The sequence below is a fragment of the Caloenas nicobarica genome, chromosome 8 (genome assembly GCF_036013445.1).
Source record: "Caloenas nicobarica isolate bCalNic1 chromosome 8, bCalNic1.hap1, whole genome shotgun sequence".
In the NCBI taxonomy this organism is placed as follows: Eukaryota; Metazoa; Chordata; class Aves; order Columbiformes; family Columbidae; genus Caloenas; species Caloenas nicobarica.
The window spans coordinates 25,438,921-25,463,608 of NC_088252.1; the positions used below are offsets into that span (position 1 = coordinate 25,438,921).

At 38.1% G+C, this 24,688-nt stretch overlaps 1 protein-coding gene across 3 annotated transcripts in view; it reads right to left on the reverse strand.

Moving 5' to 3' along the window:
• SERPINI1 (serpin family I member 1) overlaps positions 1–24,688 on the reverse strand; it is a 50,479-nt gene that overhangs the window by 4,714 nt on the left and 21,077 nt on the right. For 2 of the 3 annotated variants that reach the window (XM_065640037.1, XM_065640036.1), the window contains exons 2-9: positions 22,659–22,742; positions 20,987–21,254; positions 19,057–19,287; positions 16,269–16,463; positions 15,229–15,433; positions 7,464–7,561; positions 1,533–1,619; positions 165–254 (exon numbers count right to left, since the gene is read on the reverse strand). In XM_065640037.1, coding sequence (XP_065496109.1) covers positions 165–254; positions 1,533–1,619; positions 7,464–7,561; positions 15,229–15,433; positions 16,269–16,463; positions 19,057–19,287; positions 20,987–21,236 — 1,156 coding nt within the window. In that variant the 5' untranslated portion in view covers positions 21,237–21,254; positions 22,659–22,742. The remainder of the gene's footprint in view (positions 1–164; positions 255–1,532; positions 1,620–7,463; positions 7,562–15,228; positions 15,434–16,268; positions 16,464–19,056; positions 19,288–20,986; positions 21,255–22,658; positions 22,743–24,688) is intronic. The other variant, XM_065640038.1, reaches the window with a different exon arrangement.

The window sequence follows — 24,688 nt, forward strand, 5'->3', positions numbered from 1 at the left end:
ACATTAAGGTGACAAAGAAAAGGTCAGTCCTTTGATATTAGGTATTTTAAGACAAATTAAAGAAAATTCATAATACAAGGCCAGTTCATTGCTCAAAATGTGCAATTTTCTTTTGTATACTTGATGTACTGTGAAAAACGTGGAAGAGTCTGCAATATTCTCACCTGTTCTTCTGTTTCTGACCAAAAAGAAAAAGGGATGATCGACTATAACCTGGGGATACAGCACTGCCATTCTGCTAATGGCAATCATTCCTAGAAGAAAAAGAACACAGGCAACTTGTTAAATATCATTGCACATTCTCCTGCTCTTCACGAGAAGCTTCTTGGGAAGCTCATGAGCAGACACTCAAGTCACCCTCAGAACTAAGTGTCACCAAGAAATAGCACAAAAGAGGAAAAAGAAAATAATGAAAGATCTACGGAGTTAATTGCACACCTATTTATGCTTTAAGCATGATTAACAAGGGAGAGTGGCACAATTTCCCAGGGTGAGTGAGTGGCTTACAAATTATAAGACCGAGAACCTGAAGAGGAGTTATGACTCCCGCTCACTCGTAAAAAGAAAATGCGTAACATTAAACAGCACTGTTGACCTGCTTTAAACAGCTCCGAGCCTGCAGTTGATAGCAAAAGATAACTCTTAATAACTATGGGATATGCGACAACTAAATGGGCTGATCTTGCAGCTTTTAGCTTCAGTCTTTAAATAATGCAGAGGCTGAAAAGTAAAATTAACTGGGAATCAGGCAGAATTTGACCCTTTGTTATTTTCAGTTGAAGATGTGTAGATTTCTCCAGGACATTATTATTATTTCCGAGTGTTTCATTTACTTTTACACTTTCACTACACTGTTAATAACGATTCATGCATGCCAGTAATTTCTGTCCATTTAAGGTTACAATTCAATCCAGTTACTGATATTCATGACCAGGGAAGTCATTCTTCCTTTCCTCAAAGGCTGGTACAAGTAGAGGCAATTAGAAATCACTTCATGATACATACTGGCAACTAATGTACTTTATTTTCAGGAAAAGCATGTGATAACCTGGTAAACCAAGCACCTGGTCCCTAAGCATTAATAGGGGCCAGCTACATGTTTCCATTAGCACTTCCCATCTTTCACCTCTCTGTACAAGTTTATTAAAATGCAATTGTTACAACGCTCTGCTCCTTCTAACTATTCTGGATCAAATGCCTTTGACCATCTATCTCAATTAGCAGATCAAATAAATCACAAATGCTTAAGTTCCATAACAAAAATACAAATTGCAGCCTGCACACTCCTGACAATCAGAAGCAAAATAGGTTTTCCACAGGCTGCTCAAAATTCTTTGTGAAATACGCTATGTTAAAAAAATACTAACTTTCAATTTCCAAAATTCTCTTCTGAAAAGCAGTATACCTGCGACACTATGTCTTCAGACTACCTGCTATTTAGCTTTCTAGCTGCACAGCAAGTCAGTTTTAAAAAATTAATTAACACAGAATTAACCAGACATTTGATTTAGTTCTGCTTTTCAGTCAGATACCTGAGGCAGCAGCAGCTTCTGATCCTTCCTCATTAACTTCTAGAAATGCCTTGTGAAATGCCTTTGCAAGGTAAAGTTCTTTGTTATCTGGAGAGGAAAAGGAAACATATTTCAAGTGGCTCAACAGTAAGATTGAAGTATTTAAAAAAACAAAGCAAATACTGTCAAAAAGCCCCAATGCTATTATCTACCTTCTGTACCAAGCAGGGAAGGATGGGAGCTTTGTGCACAGAACTTGCATTAAAACACCTTCTGCCAATACCTTTAATAGCACCATTTACCTCACTTGAATTTGTAGTGCTCTCCTACACGATGGATATTAAAATAGCTTGGTACCGCCTAGAGCACCAGTACACCAGAGTAAAAGACAATCCTTGAACAAGATTTTTAAATGCAACTACCGGGAAAAAAAGACTGTGACATTATATGGCAAATAAAGAATTCTATTTCTGTATTATGTGCAATACAGACTTCCTCCAGGAAAATCAGGTATTTTCTTTCTTCTTGTCATTATATTTAAAATAAGCTGAAGATAAATATTCATTGCAAAACCACCAGGAAACTAGTGGTTTTTTCAGTCTTGTTTGTTTGCCATCCTTCTTTGTCAGTATTTTAATTTCAGTCCAAGCCTACTCCTGCTTAAGCCAGTGGATGTTTCATTACTTTTCTTCAGTGGCTAAATAATCAGACCCATTGGAATACTCAGCACCTTGCAGGAAGTAAGACAATCTGTAAATTTCATCAGTAAGACATAAAAGATCAGATACACATTTATTGTACTTGCATAAAATCCACAGTAATGACAGAGCACAACTGGCAGTTAAGCAGGGAATAAAAGCTTTCTCGACAGCCATAAAAATCTCATCTAACCATCCTAAGTGAGACAGCTGCAGCATTTTGCATTTCTGAGCCTTCAAAAAAAGTTCAACACCAAAACTCTAGCTGAAGGCTGACTAAGGAGGGAAAGCTTGGGACTGTTCATCTCATTGTTACGATATCTGCTAGTTCTAATCCTAACGCAAGGTAAAACCACACAAGAACAGTTGAAAATGACTCTCCCCAGCTGATCATTCCTGCTACGTACACTCAGAACTGGTCTAAACCTCCTAGTTCAGCTGCTGAACTGGAATCTCACCAACAACAGCCCCAAATCATTCCCTTTGGGAATCTGTGGAGTAAAACATATACTAGATTTACACCATTTGAGCTGTACCAAAAGAACGAACTTTGCAGTCTTTATAGAAAAATGATTTATAGAAAAACTGTAGGACCTGTATCTTTCCCTGTGTGGGACATCAGTCTGTTTATAGCAATTTTTAAAGCAGTGTTTTTTCTTTGAAGAAAACAGTGTAAGACAAAAAAAGCAGTAACATTGGAGCCCCTTATCTTAAAACCGAATAAATTTGTTTCATAACAAAGAAATGCCCACGTAGCCTAATCACATATTTCAATCACTTTTAAAAAGTGTTATTTTAATTTTTTTATTACAGCCTTAAGTCTGCTCTGTGACCTGCAACATTCACCTCAATACTCCGTATTTTCATCCTGAATGCTTTATTTGGCACGGTGTGGTGGTGCTTATGATACTCCAAGGATATATTTCTGGTCAGAACACTTAGCACCTTAGAAGATTGGTCTCTATCTGATGACCTTATAGACCCTAATTCAGACAGCACGAATATTTAACATCAGATATAATAGTAGGCCTGCTTGTAAATGTATTCAGGATCTGAGCATTTAAAAAAAAAGGCAATATTTTGTTAAGTTGACAGGAATAAGAGAAGTGCCACTGCAGATAAGACCAGTAAGTCCAATTAGTCTGGCACGTTGCTCCAGTTGTTGCTTCAGAACAAGATACAAGAAGCCTTAGAGATGAAAACTACAGCACAAGAGACAAATATACTCTCACTTAGCATGTGCCTTATACCTTAAACAAAGTCTCTAATCCACAGAATACACAGAACACCTTTATCCAATGTAGTATAGATAGTTTTGATTGTTCTGAAGCCATTTTTTTTTTTAATCCTACCAATCTCATGACCTCAAAGAACACCCAAAGATTTCTGTGGTTAAGTCTTCCATAACAGAAGTGCTTTCTATTTGGTTTGAATTTGTTGCTTTTCACTTCATTGGCTTTGTCCTTGGATACTGAAAAGAGCAATTCCACATCACAATTTACTTTCTCTAGACTCTTCTCTTAATATTCCATTATCACGCCTCTCTCATTTATCTCTCTCTGAAGTGAATACATCTATTCTCCTATGGAAGCATATTAGTGTTCAGGCATTCTTCTCTTTGCTCTCTTTTGCGATTGTCAAATCACTGACTGCAATACATCAATATCATACACATCTTGCCATTATTATACATGTTGCCTTTCTGGCTTTCACTGCAGATAAGCTTGGGCTTACCTGAGTATCTATTATCAGGCCATTTTTCTCTAGTGGCTTATTTGAATCTGGATTTTTGTAAGAACCAACACGATTTCATTGTTAGCGTCTCAGAAAAGTCCCGTAGAGGTTTAGTATCAAAGTCGAAGCTTTCTGCAAGACGCTGGCCGAGATACCCATTAATGTGTGGGAGTAATTTGAGACTGACTTCTAATGTTCATGACTCCGTTAGCATCACATTTCGTTTGTCATTACGTTCCATATGCTTGCAAACTCCTACTCAGAGCTGCCAGCTGGTTGCTCTGCAAATCTTATTTTAAAAAAGCATGTAGGTTTATTAGCTTTTCTAGCTTAGGTTGTCCCAGAAAAACTATACCTACCTCAGTCAAGACTCTGAAGAACGATTTACTGGACTGGTGCTCTTCTAACTACTTTATATTGTAGAAGTAATTAAGATTACTTCTCTGCTTACTGAAATGTGGGTCACCTCGAGGATAAAAGCAGTTGCCATTTAAGGTATTATACAACAGTAAGAAATATCATAATCATTTGAAAGGGAAGGGGAATTTTAGTATTGAAATCAGTTCAAGAGTAAGTCCTAAGTGGTGTTAAAATACTCAAGCAGCAAGTTTGTGTGATGTGTAAATGATAAAATCTCAAATACCAGAAGTTGTTTCAAGATTATTCTGAACACCTGATGGAATCAGAGATGCAAGTCAAACCTGTCAAAGTCTTTTCAGAGTCAGAATACACACAACTACACAGCCAAACAGTAATGCCCCCCTGCTTACCTGCGTTAATGGACAAAGAATTTAATTTCTGCAAGGGCATACTATTTAAAAAGTGCATCTGGATTAATACTTTCTCTTTGGTTGCTCACAATCCAGACATCCCAGAAGGTGAAGCTGACTTGTCTATTTTCCATTTTTGAGACTGGGTACAAAAAGCAAAAATTCTAAATATTGAAAACTAAGTCTGTAATCCTGCAGTTTGATTTATATCCACTAAACCCACCTAGAATTCCACTGAACTCAGCAATCTGTGCCTGGATCTGATTACAGGCTTAGGGCTACTGCTGAAATTGCAGAAGGCTTTCCTTGACAATCATCCAAAAGCAAGAGCAACAGGAGAGGAGGAGGAGGAGAATATTTTTAAAAGGAACAGGATTTCTCAAAAAATCTCCTTCAATTTCTTTGATGATTTGTATCTTCCTAAATTAAAAGTGCCCAGACAAACCTTTTGTTCAAATATCTGCATTTAAGGTTTCATCAAGTGCCAAATTTCCCAGAGGGCCGACGTGTAAACTTTGGGCTTCAGTTTCCCTGTTACCTGACATACTATTCAGGTATTTGCAAAAGCAAGCTTTCAACACTTTTCTTCGCACTTTTGTTTCCTCCTCCCCCCTCCATTTTACACCGTGAAAATTAGAAATAGGAAACATATTCTGTATTTTAATTACTTAAAATTTCATCTCCCTAGCAGCAACAGCAGGGTTTGCATTAAAGACATTACTTCAAATACATTTTCTTATTCTTAACTTATGAATGCCCTTTTCATCACCTGGTAGCACATGCCCTTTTAAGTGAAAAAAGAATGTTACAGTAAAACTCATGAATTCTCTCTGTGCTCCGCTCTACATTACTTAACAAACAAATTAATCTTTAAATGGCAGAGGAGTTAATTCAGTCATGCAAAACATGGTATTTTGATTTTGTACAGTACAATTGCCAAAAATCTAAAACTTTAAAACAAGTCATTAGTCACATGGATTAAAACACAAGCACATTCCCATCTTCCTGCTACCCTCTCAACTACAGAATTAATCCCAGATATATAGGTGAATTTTCCATGCAATTAAATAAGAGCCAAACACTGTCTTTGTGGTTCAATCTCCCCTGTGTATCTTCCATTCTCCTTAGTACTTTTCATGAAGTAAATATTTTTTTTATGTATAGACCAGAAGTCATTGGAAAGCTTACTTTGGGGCAGCAGAGAAACTGAAAGCGTTTTTCTTTAGAAAAGCTGTATTTTTTTAAAGGCGGCTTTTTGATTTACTCAAATTCTTTGCCCATTAGCTAACTTCAGCTTTTCCCACAATTTCACTGGAAAAGTGAAAGTGGCAAAACAATGGAATAAGCTACGTGATACACTATAAACGATATTTCAAACTTAGCAACAGTGAAAAGGAGATGGAAAATGCAAACATTTCTGCTGTGAGTTTTAGGGGAAGTTTGCCTTCATTGTCACTATTTCAAATAAGCCACACAGGTGCGATTGCTTCCAGAGACAATTAACAACAGTTATTTCCCACCAGCGAAGGATCTATCTGGCTGATTAGGCAGTAACCCACAGAGCAGAAATGCACCCAGGGAGCAGTAAATAACCATAAATTACAAGAACAACGACAGCAACCTCACACTGACACGTGCTTCTAGACAGAGAGCAACTGGGTTTGCCAAAACTCAGGTCTAGACAGACACACTGCTTGCGTGGCTACTTTTATTATACAAAAATGCAACAGAACTTCTCAGGCAAAGATAGAATCATAGAATGGAATCAGAATCATTTCAGTTGGAAGAGACCCTCAGGATCCTCGAGTCCAACCATAACCTAATCTAACTCTAGCACTAACCCATGTCCCTATGAACCTCGTCTAAATGCCTTTTAAACCCCTCCAGGGATGGTGACTCCACCACTGCCCTGGGCAGCCTGTTCCAATGCCTGACAACTCTTTCCGGGAAGAATTTTTTCCTAATATCCAATCTAAACCTTCCCTGGTGCAACTTAAGGCCATTTCCTCTTGTCCTATCACTTGCTACTTGGGAGAAGAGACCAACCCCCTCCATGCTACATGATGACTCAAATACCTTTTGTGCCACTTCACAATACCTTTTAGGAGGTATTAAGCCCGTGACTATCTCATTTCCACCTGAATTTCTAAATGTATCGGATGTCTCAACTTCTGAAAATAAAGCGTTGACAACATATTGAAATAGGCAAGCAGCATATGCGACTAAATTGCTTTTATCTCTGAATTCTTTCTTCCCTGTGCTGCTTCTATCCAGCAGGTATCTGGGGAGATGACTAATTGTACAATAGCTTAATGCTCTTAGCACTGTGAACAAACAGCCTCTGGAGATAAAAGATGACAACAACCCCCTCGTCGGGTGCATCTCATTTGCCATTGAGGCACTGAAGACACATATTGCTCTAAAGTGGATCTGCCTCTTGCATAGTGTTACATTTTCTCTATATATCTAGTGAGATCCAGTTCTGAAATACTTTCCCAGGTCAAAAATCCCCCATGGCACACATACACCCTGACGGATTTCTTCCCTGCCCCAAGTGTTCCTACAGTGACCACACTCCGACATTACGCAAAAACCCCAATGGATCAAAAAATTGCAAGGAGGTGGTGGTGTGTTTTGGTTTTTTTTTTTCCCTTCTCTCCATAAAACCACTTTGAGGAGCTTATCAGTTATCTTTAGGTGATTTTAGTGCTTCCCCATATACCTCGAGAGACAAGACGAGAAGCTCTTACCAGACATGGCAGCGAGGTCGGCGCTGCTGCTGAAAAGCTCTGTAATTCCGAGACCTCTCCAGACATCTTTGAGATCAATTTCCTGTTCTACTGTGAACCTGGGGAACAGAAAATTACAAAGAACTCAGATGTAAGCAGTACTTATCGTTAATAGAAGGTTAAAATGTCTAGGTAATGACAAATGAAACACCAAGGTAAGTAATGTAAAGTAGGAGATTTGGTACTAGTAGTATAATACAGTGACACCTTCTACAAAAGTGCTTACAAACAAATTATTCTCACAGCTGGATTTCTCTCTAACGCAGAAGCAATCAAAAAGATGCTAATGGTGTGTTACAGTCCCTGACCATAAAACCTCACTGAAAAATTATGCAGTAGCTAATGTAAATGCTTACTTTTTATAAAAAAGGTTTACTGTAAAAACTGAATTTAATTGAAAACATACTAGAATAGAATATCAAATAAGGCCAAGAACAGCACTAACTTCATAGGCAGTTATTGACAAAGGAGTACGAAAGTAAGGAAAATACTCTATTTTTATTTAGACAGTATAAGCAAAGCCCAGCAGCTATGAACACGAACATAAAGCATTTCTGACTCAGCTTTTAATTACTCTGGTGGCAAAATTTTAATTGGATTCAATTGTGAGTAAAGAACGGGGAAAACAAATAGTTGTTAGCGCAAATGCACATGTGAGTACAACCTGGCAGGATTTCAGGGTTAGATTGCAAAGCCACATTCGAGGCTGTGTTACTGTGCTGGAATGACAAATTGAGATTAATCCTGAGGGCAAGATTTTGGACAAAAGCTTGTTCCATTTCCAAAGACTTCTTTTCAAACATTTTAAAAGTTATGCCTGGTGTCAATGAGACAAAAAAGACTATGTATGGTGAGAAACAGACTGGACAGCTGAAGAAACAGAAAAATGTCAGAATAATAACAGGAATGGCAGCTCCAACCAGAAAATACCAGAAGTCTACAGATAAACACAAGAGACTAATTATAATTGTTTGTTACACGTGAGTTACGGGTTCTCTGTAGAATGACCAAATTATCAGTGATTTAAATGATGCTGACAGTGACTGGTTATAACTCTACAATACTAAATATGTAGTCTATAAGATGTTGTTCGGGTTTCTCCAGCACACTGTTCAGTCAGAAACAACTCTGCAATGACTCTGCAGTCCTTACTGGAAGGCCTTGCCTGTGCTAAAATCAAATACAATGTGTTTCTGCAGAATTTCTTGCAAGGATTCTTTTTCAGGACAAAACTTTCTCAGCTACAGAGAGGAACATGTTCTTTTCAAAAGAAAGTATGGGCCAGAACTCCCAGTAGGGAACTGAACGAAGAGCTGAGATGTGTGATACTTTGGCACGTACGAGCCTTGGCAGTTTGGAAAAGAATAATCTGGATATCAAAAGACAACTGGTTAAGAGCCAAGTGGATCTTCCTCACAACATTTACACAGAATGTGAAAAATCCATTACACAATCTACATTCAAAATGAATGTAGAAATGCCATTAGAAGCCAAAAATCTCTGATGGAACAGATATTAGTCATTACCCAGAGAAGAATTTTATGCAAGTTAAAATAAGATCTGGAGATGATTCAGGATCAATAAATCCCTGGTGGCACCACAAGTCCGGATGAACTCCAGGATATGCCTGGAATAAAAACACAAGAACTGATTCTTGCGATTTTATTGTTTTGGCTGTTCTCAAAAGAATAAGAAGAGACCAACAAAGACTTATGTACTGGAGGAAGGTTATGGTGTTCTGGCATGTTCTGCACCAGTCAGTGTGGCAGTATAAAATAATAATAAAAAAAGGCATTATCTTAATGAATGAGATGTGGTTACATCGATGAGATGACCTGAAAACAGCCTATGTAGGAAATGTAGGAAAGGGAACTGTGTCCCATTAAGGTTCTTCTTCAAGAGGAATCATCACTCACCTTCCTCTTGGAAAGCTGTGGACACTCAGGCTGCTGAAAACCTACAGGTAGGGAGATCCTAAAACCTTCTGCACAATTTTAGCTTTAAGCTGAGACACAAATCTGCCAGTTGCTCATTTGTTCAAATTTCTCACTGGTTTACAGGCTCCAAAACTAGAGCCTACCTTCACTACGCACTTGTAACATAAGCCCAGATCTACTCTTGAGACTTGAGTAAAAACCCTACGAAAGATGAATTAAGACTTGACTCCTGATGCCAGAGTTAAACAGTACAAAGGTTCTGTCTGTGCATATTGAACAAATTCAGAAATATTTCCTTCTATATTAAAACTCTACTATAACATTTTGAAAAACACATGCTACTGTACCTACCTCACAAGCACGCAGAAAAGGCAAGTTAATGTTAAAATGCTTCTTATAAAAAATTTCAGAATGGTGTCTTTTCCCCTTTTTTGGCTTTTTTTTCACCACAATTAATATTAAATGTATCCAGCTTTCAAAATAATTTAGCTATTAAATAGCAATGTCAAACTAGTAAAGATTATGATAGGGGACTAGGCAAGAAAAGTCTGAATGAAAAGCAAAATTTGAGGCCACAAATAAAAAATCTGCAAAAAGCATTTTTTCCAACTGCAGAGAACCACTATAAGATATAAATGGAAATCATGTGGGTTTAAGTCTCTGGACCACTAGACAGAAAACACACTTATCTGCTAAGTGATGAATTGTGACCCAGAAAGAAAGCACGACAAAAGATGCTCTGCGTAGTAATCATGGAAAAGGTCTGGGAGGTATTTTTGGGAAATATATATATATACACACACACAACAACCACCACCACCCCCCTCACAAAAAACCATGAAGACCAGATGAATATGCACCTGAAAAAAAGAAAATGCAAACATCTGGAAAGGCTAATGCTGAACATCATGGATGAGTGAAGGTCTCTACAATATCTATAAGAGCAAGTTCTTGCTTTTTAAGACAAAGTAGAAGGAAAATATCACATCAGCTGTATAAATATCAAACTATCCCTTCATGAAAATAAAACTAATTACTTCCCTTCTCTCTTTTTAGTTTTGCCATAGAGTAAAAACCCACTCTGAACCACTACTCAAAATAGCATCTCCCCTCCTTTCCCACATACTCTGAAAAGCAGCAAGAATTACAGATAAGCTATTATTAATAATATTTCAGCTGACATCAGAACTAGCCTCTTTTGAAAAATAATAGGGCTGCTTTAGACTTTGAAATATAATTCCAGGCTACGCAAACCGATGTAAACATGCAGTACGAGCTACTCTGCAGTCATATTTGGATTTCTTTGCGTTCTGCATAGTCAGTGATGTGGGTATTCACAATCAAAGCTGACAAGCTAGAGCACAGAAGAGACGTTCAATCTCATTCCCCAAGCCAGGCATTTGCTTTTACCTCCAGAATTGGGAAATACCGAGGTACATGATCCTAACCCTGACTATTTGCAGTGTTTGTCACACATAATGAACCGGATGGTTGTATTTTTCCCCCCCCAAGTCTTTTAGGTGCTGCTTCTGCTAAAAATACTACAAAAATCAAATACTTCAGTATCAGAAGCCATGGAATAGTTGCAACCGGGAACATTAAAAACCACAAAGGGAAGTCTGAGAAATCTCAGACGCTGAAGAAAAGATGAGGACCAGGACAGAAAGACTGGTCTGTTGAGTCAAGAGAAAAGCTCCTGTACTTGAGCAGTTCTAGAGGGTTCACCAACACAAGTGTCCATGGATAAAGCTTCTACAGACCTCCTTAAAGCACTGAGCAGAAAAATACCAATAATGGATAGTGACTCTGCCTGTCAACTGATGGTTAACGTCAAGAACTGAAGATGTGAGTCAGCTCTATACTTATTTTTGCAATGTTTATTTGTGGAGTCTCTCTACTTCCTACAAATGAAATGCAGTTCAAATAGCGGAGCAAAAATATTTCCCTTGATTTCCACCACTTTTCCCACATGAAATGAAGAACTGAACAAGATGCCTAAGAAACAGGATTAGATTGCGAAACTAACACTTCTCTGGAGAGCTTAGCAGAGAATGACAACACTTTAATGAAATTTAAAATTTGCACAAGCATTAGATTAAAATGATGCATTTAAATCAGTCTCCTTAGTTATGTATCTGAACCTTTAGGTTTTGGATAGAGCACTAACTTTAACGTACCATATCAGGCCATCTTTTTCCTGTTTTACAGGCTTTCAAGAGATACATTCATCAGGTGTGATGCTGCATGACCCTTCTGAACAGCTGAATTTTTCCTGAGGTCCTTAGATCCTCAGGATGCACAGAACCATGAGGGATTTGGGTACTCTCTTTAGTTACACAACAGAAGTGATCTACGGCCTAGTGTGCCTCATCCAAAGGCTATAATTTCAAAAATTACACAGAGTTCTGAATGAGCAAAAGCAAGAAATTCCAGGGTTTCATATTGGTTCTAATACATGACATTCTGCAGGACATTAAGCAAAGAAATGGGTCTGTTGCTTGAAATCAACAATATTCTTGGTTGGAGTAGAGGCCCTTGGGATTTCAGTCATTATTTTAACCGAGCAAGAAGCCCAGAATACAAAGCTGCCAGCTGATATCGATTCCAACATTTCGGCTGGAATTCCAGCTGGGTTGTTCTCAGGTGCTAGAACTAGCTTGTACGATTTAGTAGCCTGAAAACAAACAAGCAAAACATCATTAACAGCTAAAAACAACCAAAAACCCCACAGAGCTGCCCAGAGTAAGTGAAACACAGCAGGCTGTGGTTCCTTCTCTGGCAAGGTCCTTCTGTCCAGGGTTAAATATGGACTGCAAGACTTGGCTGAGTGTGTATTTCAGTGGGACAGTTCGATGCCTCTTCCGTGGCTGTATCTCAAGAACAATCAGCACTGGTCTGTTCGTCATGAAAAGGGGACTCAAGAGAACATGTTAAAAAAAAAAAAGGAATGTCTGCTTTGTTGTTGTTGTGGGTTTTGGTTGGTTGGTTGTGGTTTTTTTGGTTTTGTTTTGTTTTTCCCCTTGAGAGAGAAAACCTCCAGCTAAAGAAACTTAACACACCATCTAAGGCATTTTAAAGATATTGTCAATGTACAAAAAAGCAAGGAGGTTAAAACATAACTGGGTATAGTGGAACAATCCTTAATAGATCTGCAGACTCTAGCACTGTTATTAGGTACTAGTTCCTCCCATGCTCTTCAAATAATTTATGTAAAAGAGGCAGCTTTGTAAATTAGATTCATGGTCTGTTTCACTCCTATGCAAAAAGTGGATTAAAATGTTGATCACTTTAGTCTGGGTTAAGCTGGAAACAATGATTTGAAAATGAAAATGAGAAAGTATAATTTAACAATTCTGTACAAATCTCTCCTTTGCTATTAAGAGGAATAATGCACGATTTCATTCGCACACAGATAATGCGGACAGAAATTGGAAAGTTGTGATTAACTCTGCTTTGGCTACTCATTCAGGTCCTATTACAAATGTGTAAGTTTAAAAAATGTTCACTTTATAATTGGATAGCATCTTTCAGGACATAAAAATTTAATTTTATTCCACTGCTTGCTTTCAGTTTCTCAGTGGACAGAGCCTGCAGGCCACATTTCATAACATGCCTTTCTGAGTCAGAGCATAAGATATTTATGAAGTGTTTATTTAGAGCATTGATAAAATCCTGCAGATCACCTCTGAATCCTTAATGGAAATCCAACACCTTGGGAGCAGCCAATTAAACCTTGGAATTTTTGTAAGGAAACTGCAGTATTACTGTATGGGATTTCAAGTTCATGGTCATAATCCTTTATAATCTGAAGATACTGCAAGTAATCAGCACCTGGTTGTACCTGTTTTGCCTTTGTATAGCCTTAATTCAAAAATGTTTACCAAGTTCTTTGAGGTTCTTAGATAAGAGTGACAGGCATGACAACTAGCCCGAGGATGGAATAAATAAGAACGTTACATGATCACACAAAACCTACACCTCAAACTCACGTCTGAGAACCTCGCAACAGAGAATCCGGGAGTCTCTGCTTTTGAGTAAAAAGCAAACAAAACGTCAAACTACCTCTATAATCTTCATTCAAGTCATAAACACAATTAATAAGTTTTCAATGCCATTCATGTGTTTAACTTTAGATACCCAAGTGTCAAATTTGGAAGGTAGTTTTCACAGATTCCCTGTATTATCAGAGAGATATTTCTCTTGTGCATTTCTCACTGTAGAAATTCTTTGAGAAAAGATGTCCAACTTCAGCACCTGATGCCCAGGCTGTGAAATGCTCCTGTTTTAAAAGGAAAGCTTAAGGGATGGAAGACTCCTTGTATTTTACTTCTCAGGAACATCTAGGTAAGGTTTGCCCAAGCCTGCAGGAAAATAACCCCTCCCCTGCATCTTTGTGGGCTGTTAATACTAAAGCCCTTGGGACTTGAAGCTCCAAACAAACAAAAAAAATCACAGGAATAGTGTACAATAGCTTCAGTTTGTATACAACCTGAAATGCAGCTCTTTGCTGCTCTCTCTGCTTCTTCAAAGGAAACGCCACTTAAAAAAAGAAAGGAAATCTTACTATGGGGCAGTGAAAAATAACCCCAAAATGCTGCTGCTCCCTCATCACTCTGACTCCAAGCAGAACAGGTATAAAGAGAAGTGGAATTCCATCTCGAGTTGGCATCAGGGCACACTGACAGCACCAGTCCATCTCAACAGAATTTATCCTGGCTAGCCTTGTATTATTGTGCTCAGCTGCTGTCGGCTTTGTGAAAGTTGCCTCTGCTTTGGAAAGGAAGCTGACGAGCTGCGGAATTCTTGCTCTGCTCTTTACATGTGAAAATGCAAACTCAAATCTCCAAGTTGCCTGAAAACAAACAGCTATTTTAATGATTAAAAAGATTCACTATATTTTACTTTTTCTGTCCCTTCCAATCCCTAACATTCTGTGATTCTGTGTAATAAGTAGAAGAGATCCAGTCAAAATTTGTGACGTATTGTTATACAAACACTTCAATGAAACCCTTATGAATCACTTGAAGGACAATGATTCAACTACACATTATTAGTGACTTGTAGTAGTAAACAACTCTGTTACTAAGTCAAGTGTCGGGCAAGCATGGAAAATATTTGAAGACAGATGAAACGGAATTCTAGGAAAGATAACTAAGTGGTATATGTGAGCAAATACGTCATGGTGCACACACAACTTATGTCTACAAATGAACTGACACAAGTTTCATCCCTTCTGGTAGTAATGTCTTGTTATTCTATTGCTACTCTAAGGAAAAAGAAACCAGCACTTATTACAACTAAGAAAAAAAGACAAAAGACACAAATTGACTGGAATTATCTCTCAACACTCAACCATTTGTATCTGCACAGACACACACCATTAGAACTTTTCAAATTAGCAGCACATAGAAAGCTAATTAGGACCTAAATGAAACATTTTAGCTCTTGTTAATTTAGACTTGCAATATTTCTATGGTTCCCATCTAAATGGAACTTATCTATAACGAGTTCTGCAAATACTATGAGCATCATGCAGGGTGGATATATTCCTGATGATGAAATTCTCCTTTCTGGAGCTTATGCATGAAAGGGACGCAAACACAGCACTCATCTGTTCCTCAAACAACCCTCATTCTGCACTGCACCCCCTGGGCTTTCCTGTCAAACCAACCATTCCGTGGGTGCTGCACAACTGCAGACTTGATCAAGACGTTCAAGTTTTACCTACTCTGCCACTCCAATTTGAATGCGGCCATACCTGTTCTATTGGCACAGCAATGTATTCTCACCTGGGTAAATACACTTCCACTTTTTGCTTCTTTACAGAATTAGCCCATTCATTAATCAAGGAGGCTTTGACCAGTGGTTCCAGTGTGACCAGTGGAACTTCCTGTCTGGAAAGAACGATCATCATACTCATCTCATCTCCCTCATACGGTATTTCCAGAACTTGATAGATACCACCTGCTTCATTGGAGCCATCACTGAACTCTCCTACAAAAGAAAAACAACAATGAAAAAGGCTAGTAGAAGTATTTTCTTTTGCCTTCACTGGAGATAAGGAAAAAAACCAGAAGGCTAATATTAGGTAGTGTTTACCAAACACTGGAACTAAAAGTTACCCTCTTTATTCTGTTCTAAAATTTATATTGGTTTCTTCATCATAGAATTCAAGGCCCACGTCTGCTTTCTTAAAAAAAGCTTATGCAATCACACAGTTCATAGATAATCATACTTCTGAACCTATTACCCAACTTTGATTGGTTAGAAAGAAGTCTAGAAGTTGTTAAAGCTGCCAAGACTTTCATGGAAGTGGGCAGAGGGTTTTTTTAATTCAGAAAAGACTATTTGTCAGTGATGAGACTGAACAAAATGCAGTCAATGCTGGAGACTGTAGAACCCATTTGGACTTCAAGCTTAAGATGAAAACAATCATTAGTTCTGCCGTTCAAAACACCCCTATTTTACCTTTCTAAGGATATTACAACATTAAGAGCTAACATTCATTTGAATATTTAGCGCAGCACAATAAAAATATTTTAGTGAGAAGCAAGACTAGCTCAAGCATTGTAAAGAGGTTTGATAAAATGGATAAACATTCTGAGATCCACCATGTGGCATCAAACACATACCTAAAAAAGTAATCAAGAAAGGAGTCATTATGTGTGTTGCTATCTAGTTATAATACACAAGCACACACAAAAAGACAGAGTCCCTTCATAGTTTAAAATTCTAGGTGAAAAAAACCAGACAATACCAATGAGTATTACTGCAACAAACCTATTAAGGGAAGACTTATCAGCTTTAAATTGCTAAAGCTCCAACTCACCATAGTAAAACTCTCCCTGTTGGTACATCATTGGAATCTGCACTTCACTTTCATCATCCTTAGTGAAAGAGAAAGTTCTTGTATTTTCAGGTCTGAACTGTGATTTCCAATTGCCTTTAAAGTAGATTGCGTTGATGAGAGCCAAATGAGTTAGAGCACCAAAATCTCTCGAAGACACAAAATCTTTGATCATATCTAAGAAGAAAACCAACTGTCAGTCTGCATGTCAAATTGAGCGTTAAATCAAAACTTAAGACAGCTTGAAAAATGCAAGAAAATAAAAAGCCATGCTACCGTGTAATTTCCAATTCAGATGTTTGATTAAATCTCAAATTAAACTGCCAGTGTTTTGTAAACCTAAATCACAGTGTAGGTGCGTAAACCCTTCCATCAAGTACACACTAGTCAAGTGTTTCTTGATCACTACTTAAACATACCCCACAATGAAACTGAGCGGAAAAGGGGTCACGTAAGGAATGTTTACCCTGGTGCTATAATAAGAGTTCAGCACTATGGTCTTAAGGTCAGAACTTCTACAATCTTTGGTTCCAACCCAAAGAAGCACTTAAAAGGGTGCTTAATTTGAATTGAGTAAGTGTATCCATTGGAATTTCACCTGGGCCAATTCTGAAGGAACCATTCAGTTTCTAATCAAGAAAAAACTTCAGAGTAAGAACTAATAAAAAACCAAAAAAACCCCACAACCAAAGAAAGAAAAACACACAACAAAACACCAAAAAATGCACATAAATTTACAGCATTTGTTGCACTGACATTAGCTCTTGAAAAGCAAAAGAGAAAAAAATCATCTAGCATCTGCTCTATTCATGGGAGGTATGGCAGCTGAGCATGGCAGCTGCTTTGCGCCTACTCCTCAATAAGTCATTTCCATCAGAAAACAGTCTGTTACCTGCTTTAGCTCATCTTAAATGGCTTGCTTTGCAGCAAAATCATTTCAAGTTTGTTAAATTTGGTGCACTGACCAGATTTGTCACTATTCTTGAAGAATTACAGCCTCCTTCAGACAGCTCTCTTGCTTACTTCTATTTTTAACTGACATTGCACTGCAAACACATTCCTCAGTCTGATTATTATTTCTTAATCCACAGTTTAAAATACAAATTAATTCTGCTTTCTAGAGCATATGACATTGACTAACTGGTGAAAAATTTGTTTATCATACAGTAGTATTCCTTCTAGGTTACTGTTTGTACTTATTTTATCTAGAACATTCTTAGAAATGAGATGTGACTGATCCTGCCATCCTCACTCCCTGTGGTTCAGAAAAATTCAGAAGGAATACAGTTCCAGTTTTTCCATTTTTATTTGGTACGTCATAGTCCCTTATACTTTCCAGCCTCGTCTTGTTAATACACTAGTGTAATGTTAAGAATTTTTCTGGTTGGAGAAATCGTTGACAGTTACGTTTTCTGCTCCTAGCTGGAATTGGAAACTTGCCTGCCTTGTACCCCTTTCATAATGAGAAAATGAGGCTCCTCCTTCGAGCTGGCAGGAGAGAACGAGCTGCAGTGGTCAGAGACAGGGCTGAGGGACCGGTGCTGTCGCAACCTACAGCTCAGAGACCTCAGCTCCTGCCAGGGCAACGGCCACCGCTCCGGCAGCCCATGTGGCAGGTGTCAAGCAGAAGAACTTGCTGTTCTTTCGAAAAGAAAGATAATTTTATTATCGTTTCCCTTCTCTGAAAACACTCTGCAGTCTGCTGCATCACTTAAATCCCCTCTATTTCTGTAGCTTGAGATAAAGGGCAGAATTTATTATGAATATGATAGCTGCCATTTTCACTTGGAAAAAATAGATAATTTCCAAATTGGAATAAAAGCATTATAAGGTGGTTTTCCACTTTAGTGCTATGCATTTCCATAAAGCATTATGGATTCTTAAATGCTCAGACTACATGTTGATATGTTAATTCCATACAGAGGATTCCAACACCTTCAAATTTACAACAGTACAACCGATGTTGGAGCCAGATCCCTGATAAATGACTCTTAAAACATCAACCTCCAGAGTGTGCCAGATGAACTAGAACGACATTCTGCTTTGATCCCTACAACGGGGGACTAACTTCACTCCCATACCTTGAGGCTCTGCATGTATTCAGAAAATATCACATCTTTGGGATTCCACAAGCAAAGCAAGCACATCATGTGGATCTGAATATGCATATTTACATCCGTAATTTTGCACTTACTCCCCTGCTGCAAGTTTTTGTTGTGAAACTGTTGACAGTTTTCCTGAAATCAACAACTCTCTCAGCATGCTATCTAGTTTCCAGGGTCAGATTCTGTGGTTCCAAATTAGCTTCTGTATTTGTTAGTGTTCTGTTTCTCAGTACCTTGTAACTACAAGTTCCTCAGAGAACTAGTGATACTCCACACATCCAAGCATAGGCCAACAACCCCTTCATAGACAGTTTTTCTACAGTTAGCAATAAGTTCTTATTTTTTAATTTTTCTAATTTAATACAAAAATCAGTTTTATAACACTATTAAAATGCCTACCATTAAAGCATTCTCATTTGGCAAATGCTACGAGTACTTTAAGATAATAAGACACAGGAAAAATATTTAGATACTACTATATGATTAACAATAGCTAATATTACTTAAGACAGATCGTCCTTGCACAGGAAAAAAATATAATTTCACAAAGAGCTGATACTATGATTCTTTTCACACAAAAGAGATAAAAGCCAAGGCAACAATTCAAAACCACTGTATAACTTTGGAAACTGCAAGAGGTATATAAAAGAACCACGTGGACTTACTATTTGTATGATTCTCCACCCACTTATTGATGTGGGTAGCTACAGCTGCACTTTGGCTGAAATCTGTATTCTCTACTTCAGCTTTAAAGTACTTTTTCACCAACTGCAGAAATTTGTCACTGATATGAAATCCGTTCTGCACATAGAGAGCATTAGCAATATTCAGAACACAATGACTTTCTTCAGTAGTTGCCATATCAGAAAGTTCCTTCAAGAAGGTAAACTCTTCACCTGAGGAAAGAAAAATACATCCAGTGTTTCAGAAAAGAAACTTATTCCATGCTTTTTTCTGCTGGAAATTAACAAACACATTTTATTAAAAAAAGGCTTTTTTAAATAAGCTTGTTTCTAAACCTACACACGCCTTCAGATCCAAAAGAACAATCTACAAGGCAGAACATATTATTTAGAGTTTATTTTTTCTGCTACCTATAATTAGTGTAATTAACAAGACTTTTGGATGCCATCACAGACAAAGCTATCAATGGTAATCCTTTCAACACCAGAAGAGTAACCACAAAAAATTATTCTAAGTCACACTTATGTCTTGCCATCACAAATGGCAAAAAAGAATGTTACATCCTAAAAGCCAGTTGTTTGAGGAAAAACAGACTTCAAGTTTTGAAGCCAAGGACTTCCACATAGATTTCTCTCAGCAAAACAACAGGTTTAGAATTCACCACGATCCTGCATGAGGTAGTACAGAATCATTTGCTTGAGTAATAAGGAATCCTGTGTAGGACTGAAGTAGGGTTTTTTTTTTTTTAAATAGAAAGCTTGTACTGTCGCATTGGCTACCTGGAGCTGAAGTTTCTAATTCATTTTTAAAGACAACTTAAAAATTGAATGCAATGATACATTCCAAGCAGAAATCATTGGAGTATTTCACTGAATAGCCCTCACATGCAGGAACAGTGAATGGCCCGGTTCAAATCAACTGTATAAGACTTCTTCAATTATAGCTAGGGGTTAATTTATCTATCTTTCAAAGACAAACTGCAGAACTAAATATGTGCTGTAGTCTCCACAGAGCATTATCCATGCAGTGGCATCGTTTAACACATTTTGAACACTGTATTCACAAATTCTTCCCCAAGATCCTTTCGCTGAAGACTTAAAGTCCAGTACATTATATAAGAAATATCATACATGTTTCAAACCAATCACTTGGACATCAGAATTCATTGAAATTGCACCTTCAAAGTAATTTTTGCCATTTCCTCGTCCCCTCCATGTGCAGTCACATGCCAGTTGCTCGCATCCCACAGTGCAGCACTGATCGACACACGACTTTGCCCATCCCCTACCACAGATGGGACTGGCTGGTAATATCGTTCTCCACAAAATAAATCAATCCTGTTTCTCAAAGGCTGATGGAAACGCGTGGCATATCGTGCTGAAATAGTTAAGATGCTTCTATTTTCTAAATTAGCTTGTACACCTGTATGTGACATTATGCAATGCAGACAGACCATTTGGGATATAGAATCAAGGTAAAGAACCTACAGGTTCTACCTACAAGCAGCAAAGAAGTTGTATCAAAGTAATTTAACTGGAAAAGTCTCCTACTAAGATTTTCATATTTTCTTGTAATGAATATCACTAAACTACTACTTTCCTTTTCAGGTTTCATTATAACCCCTAAAGAAGATGTTTCTAAAAATCTTCTTATAACTCTAGAAGCACAGGCGTGCTTTATTTTGCAGAAAGAAACCAAGATCAACGGTTAACTGCAATTGCTGAAGATTGAGGTGTCCAAGCCAGGACTGTACATTGGCATCTCTCAGCTTATGCAGAATCCACCACAGCTTCAGCCACCTGGTTCACAACCCAGGGACATGACCAGGTCACCTCTGTCATTGTTCAGGCATCACCATCTGTTTCTTTAAGACAAAAAGCTCCATAATACAACGTGACTAAAAGGCCTTACCATTTTTTAAGCTGTCAAAACCCATGGAATGTCGAATTTCTTTCAGAGTGGTTCCGTGGGCTCCAAGCTCTACCATTCCCATGGCTATGGCAATGCTCAGAGGAGAGAAAAGAATATTCTCATCTTCTCTTGTAGCTCGCAGCTGATTGTAGACATTCACAGAAAGCTCAGCAATGGTTTCATCAGGAAGATTTGTCTTGATGGCTTTGCTTGGCAAAACAAGCAAAGACAACAGTCCAAGGAAATACATGTCTTGAGATTCTAAGATCTGCAAGATAAATTTTAGAGAAAACAATTTAACCTTGTTTAAGTAATAAAAGATTCAACTCAAAAGAAAAAAAAAGAATAGTAAGCTTTTAGTTTTAGATCTGTGTGGAAAAAAATAATTATGGAGTTCAATACACAATTCAGTTGTTTGGAGGAGAAAGAAAGACATACACTGTTCAAACTGAAATAACGATCTACTTTCAAAAAAACCCCAAACTGAAACTACTTCATTATGTGACTTTATGCTTTTGAAATCTTTCAGCAACAGATTAACAAAACACAGCTTCTACAGAAAAAGACCTCAAAGACATAGCAACGCCTTTCCTACTTTTACATTTTAATTTTGTTGTTGTCGTTGTTAAGCAATGCTGACCTGGAATTGGTGTGTATTTCTGTACTTTTTCACCAAGGAGACTTAAAAATCCGCCTTTCTTTCATTTGACCTTCCAGTAAGATGCAACTTATTCATCTAAGTCCCTCTAAGCCCCAAAATGGTACAACTATTTCAAGCAGTGTATGAGAGCTTGCCAACACCGGTGATAAACGAAATGTACCATGATGTTGCTCAGCTGCAAAACACATGGCAAGCAGCCAAAAATTCTTTGAAAGAAAAATAAATCATGCCTTAGTTACCAAATTAAATCCCTTTTGTTAGTAAACAATGGTGAAAAGATGGGTCCTTATGCTAGCTGAGGGACAACAGCTGCTCAGAGATCTTCAGAGGGTAAAGTTGAGATCCAAACAGGGGAAACAAGACAGTAAACTAAGTAGAAAAAAGGGTTAGCACTAATGCTTTTGACTAATCCATCCTCCAAGCTTTGCTAAACTGCTTCAGGAAGCAACAGTTCTCACTCTATCCCAGTTTAGCTCATCACACAACTACCAACACTAGAATTCCAGCTCCTGGAGCAGCGTTTGTGTGTCCATCCTTCCCCTCTTCCTTTGGACTCCATGCTGCCTCAGCATCTCATCCATTCCTGCCAAGTGTCCTGGGGCAGAAATACCAAACCAACAGAGCCTGCACTTCAGTTCCTCCTCCTGGCCACTTAAAACACATCACAAAGCAAAGTTTCCCGAAGCAGTAGCTTTAGTCCAGAAGTGTTTACATGTTGCTGTGTCAGCACGGGACAAATTTATGGGAATGTGCTATTCTGTTGCTCAGCTGAAGTCAGTTTGCATTCACCCAGCCCAAGCGTCTCTGCCTTGTGCTTCCCAGCTCTGCAGCTACCACGGGTTTGTGTGCACCTGACACACTTAGTAAGCTCTACACAACATTAATATTATACATTTCTCTTCAAAGGACTATGTAGCATTACCTAATTAACTCGCACAGCACTGAACGATACACAATTTAAGCATTATTACTCCCATTTTATAGCTGAGAAAACATAAAAGCAACACATACGTGCCTTGGCAGCAAGCGATGCAGTCACTAGTAAAGATTCTTCCTGTCCCCTCCCCGCGGATTGGCCTTTTGTTTATTTTTGCACTGAAAAAAATTAAAGAGATGAACTGGTGCAGCAATCGCACATGCTCCAGGGGAAAAGGGCAACACGGTAGGGAGAGCCTTGTTTCTCCTTACTGATTATTGCTCCCATGTATGTAAGAAATACACCCCTTTTCATCGCTTCTAACAAGTCCTCCTCTATGCCAGCATCACTTCATCTCTCAGGACTACCTGATCGATCTCCCTTTGAGAGATTCTTAGCACGATATCTTATTCTATTTAAGAACAGAACACAGTAAGTTATATGAGCCTAAGTCACCAGTTTCACATTGTGCTTACTACTTGATGAATACACATTTTAGAACACTTATAACCCTTCCCAGCACTTCACTGCTGCCCAAAAGAAAATATATCAGTCTGGGCAATGACCATCGCTGTTTATTTCATAAAGGCTGAGAATCTTTTTATTTTTTCTAAATATTTATCACCAAACCACAAAGTTGCCCAATAACTGCTTTTTTTTTTTTTCATAGCAGTTAACAAATGGACAGGCTAAAAAAAATAATTATTCACTTAAGGATATTAAGGTTGCTATTATAGAAAATAACTAGATTTCTCAATTTTTTAATGATTCTGAGTATTCTAGATTTCTTTCTTAAAAAAAAAAACTAAAAAGACAACCAAAACAGAGCATGCATCTCTTCTGATGTTACATAAATACAAGGCTTCATTCAGCACATCACTGCGATAGACTGAGCCCACATATGAGTGTCTCACCCTAAAATGCGGATGGAATTACACAGATTGCAAAGCTTTTCCCTGTATCCATAACTGAGCTCACTTTGAGAGCTGACAAAGTTACAATAGACGTAAGATAAACTTCAGGTTTAAAATGGGAAATTTCCCCAGCCTTTTATAGTTGCAGAGGCAACTATTCCACACTCCCACCACTCATATTTGTTTTATGTGCCAGACAGTCCTAAATAATTGCAAGGGGGGAAGTGGGGAAATCTATACAACTTAGTGAAGGGCTTAACATGTAGGCTAGACTATTTGGATGCTAATAAAATATTTGGTATCAGACAATTATATATATATGTACACAAATCAAAATCATCTTTCTTACTGACCACTCTGCAAAAGCTCCTCATGTGAAACAACCAAGTTATAATATTTTTAATTATTTAGTTGGACAAAAATATATAGCATGTCTATAGATGAGGACAAATCAAGTTTATACTGAAATGCTCTTACAAGACAAAGCACCAAACCTAAACTCAGTTTTTAAATACATGCTGCAACCTCATTGATGGCAATGCAAGAGGTTAAGCTGTGCAGAATTAAAGTTCCCAGTAGGAATGAAAGCCAAACAGTTTAGATTTCCCCCTTCAACAACACTTTGAGCCTAGAGAGGTTTTCTAATAAGAGTTCACAGTGAAGTTGCCCATATACATGTCCAGGGAAGAAGAAAGGAGCCAAGGAGACGTGCATGAGCATCCCGGTACACGCGTAGGATGCCACCAGCTCTTGTGCTGGCAGTGCTCTCTGAAGATACTGGTGAAAACACAGCTCTCTCACAAGGTCCAGATAAGAGTACAATGCAAGGGAAGATGTTTTAAAGCAAACCGAAGATATGTGGGAGATACTAAGTGGGGAGAAGACTATAAAACAGAACAGACATCTGATGAAGCCTTGCCAGCCAATGTGAAAATGGTCTAACGTGAGATGTCTGGGGTAAATTCTCCAGTCCAATTCTTCTTGCACTTCTGGTACAAGCATATACTGTTCTGCTGACAACTGGGAAACCAGCTCTTAATTATCATTCTAGTCATGACAGTTACTGCTTCTCTGATTCTGCTTTACTTTAGGCAATAGTACTTTTGGTTTTATGCTTCCTCATGCAGCAGGTCTTGATCCAACAAACAGCTGAGCGCTTCTTGCAATGCAGCATGTTCCCAGCATCTCTCAGTCAGAGTCGAGGGCACTCT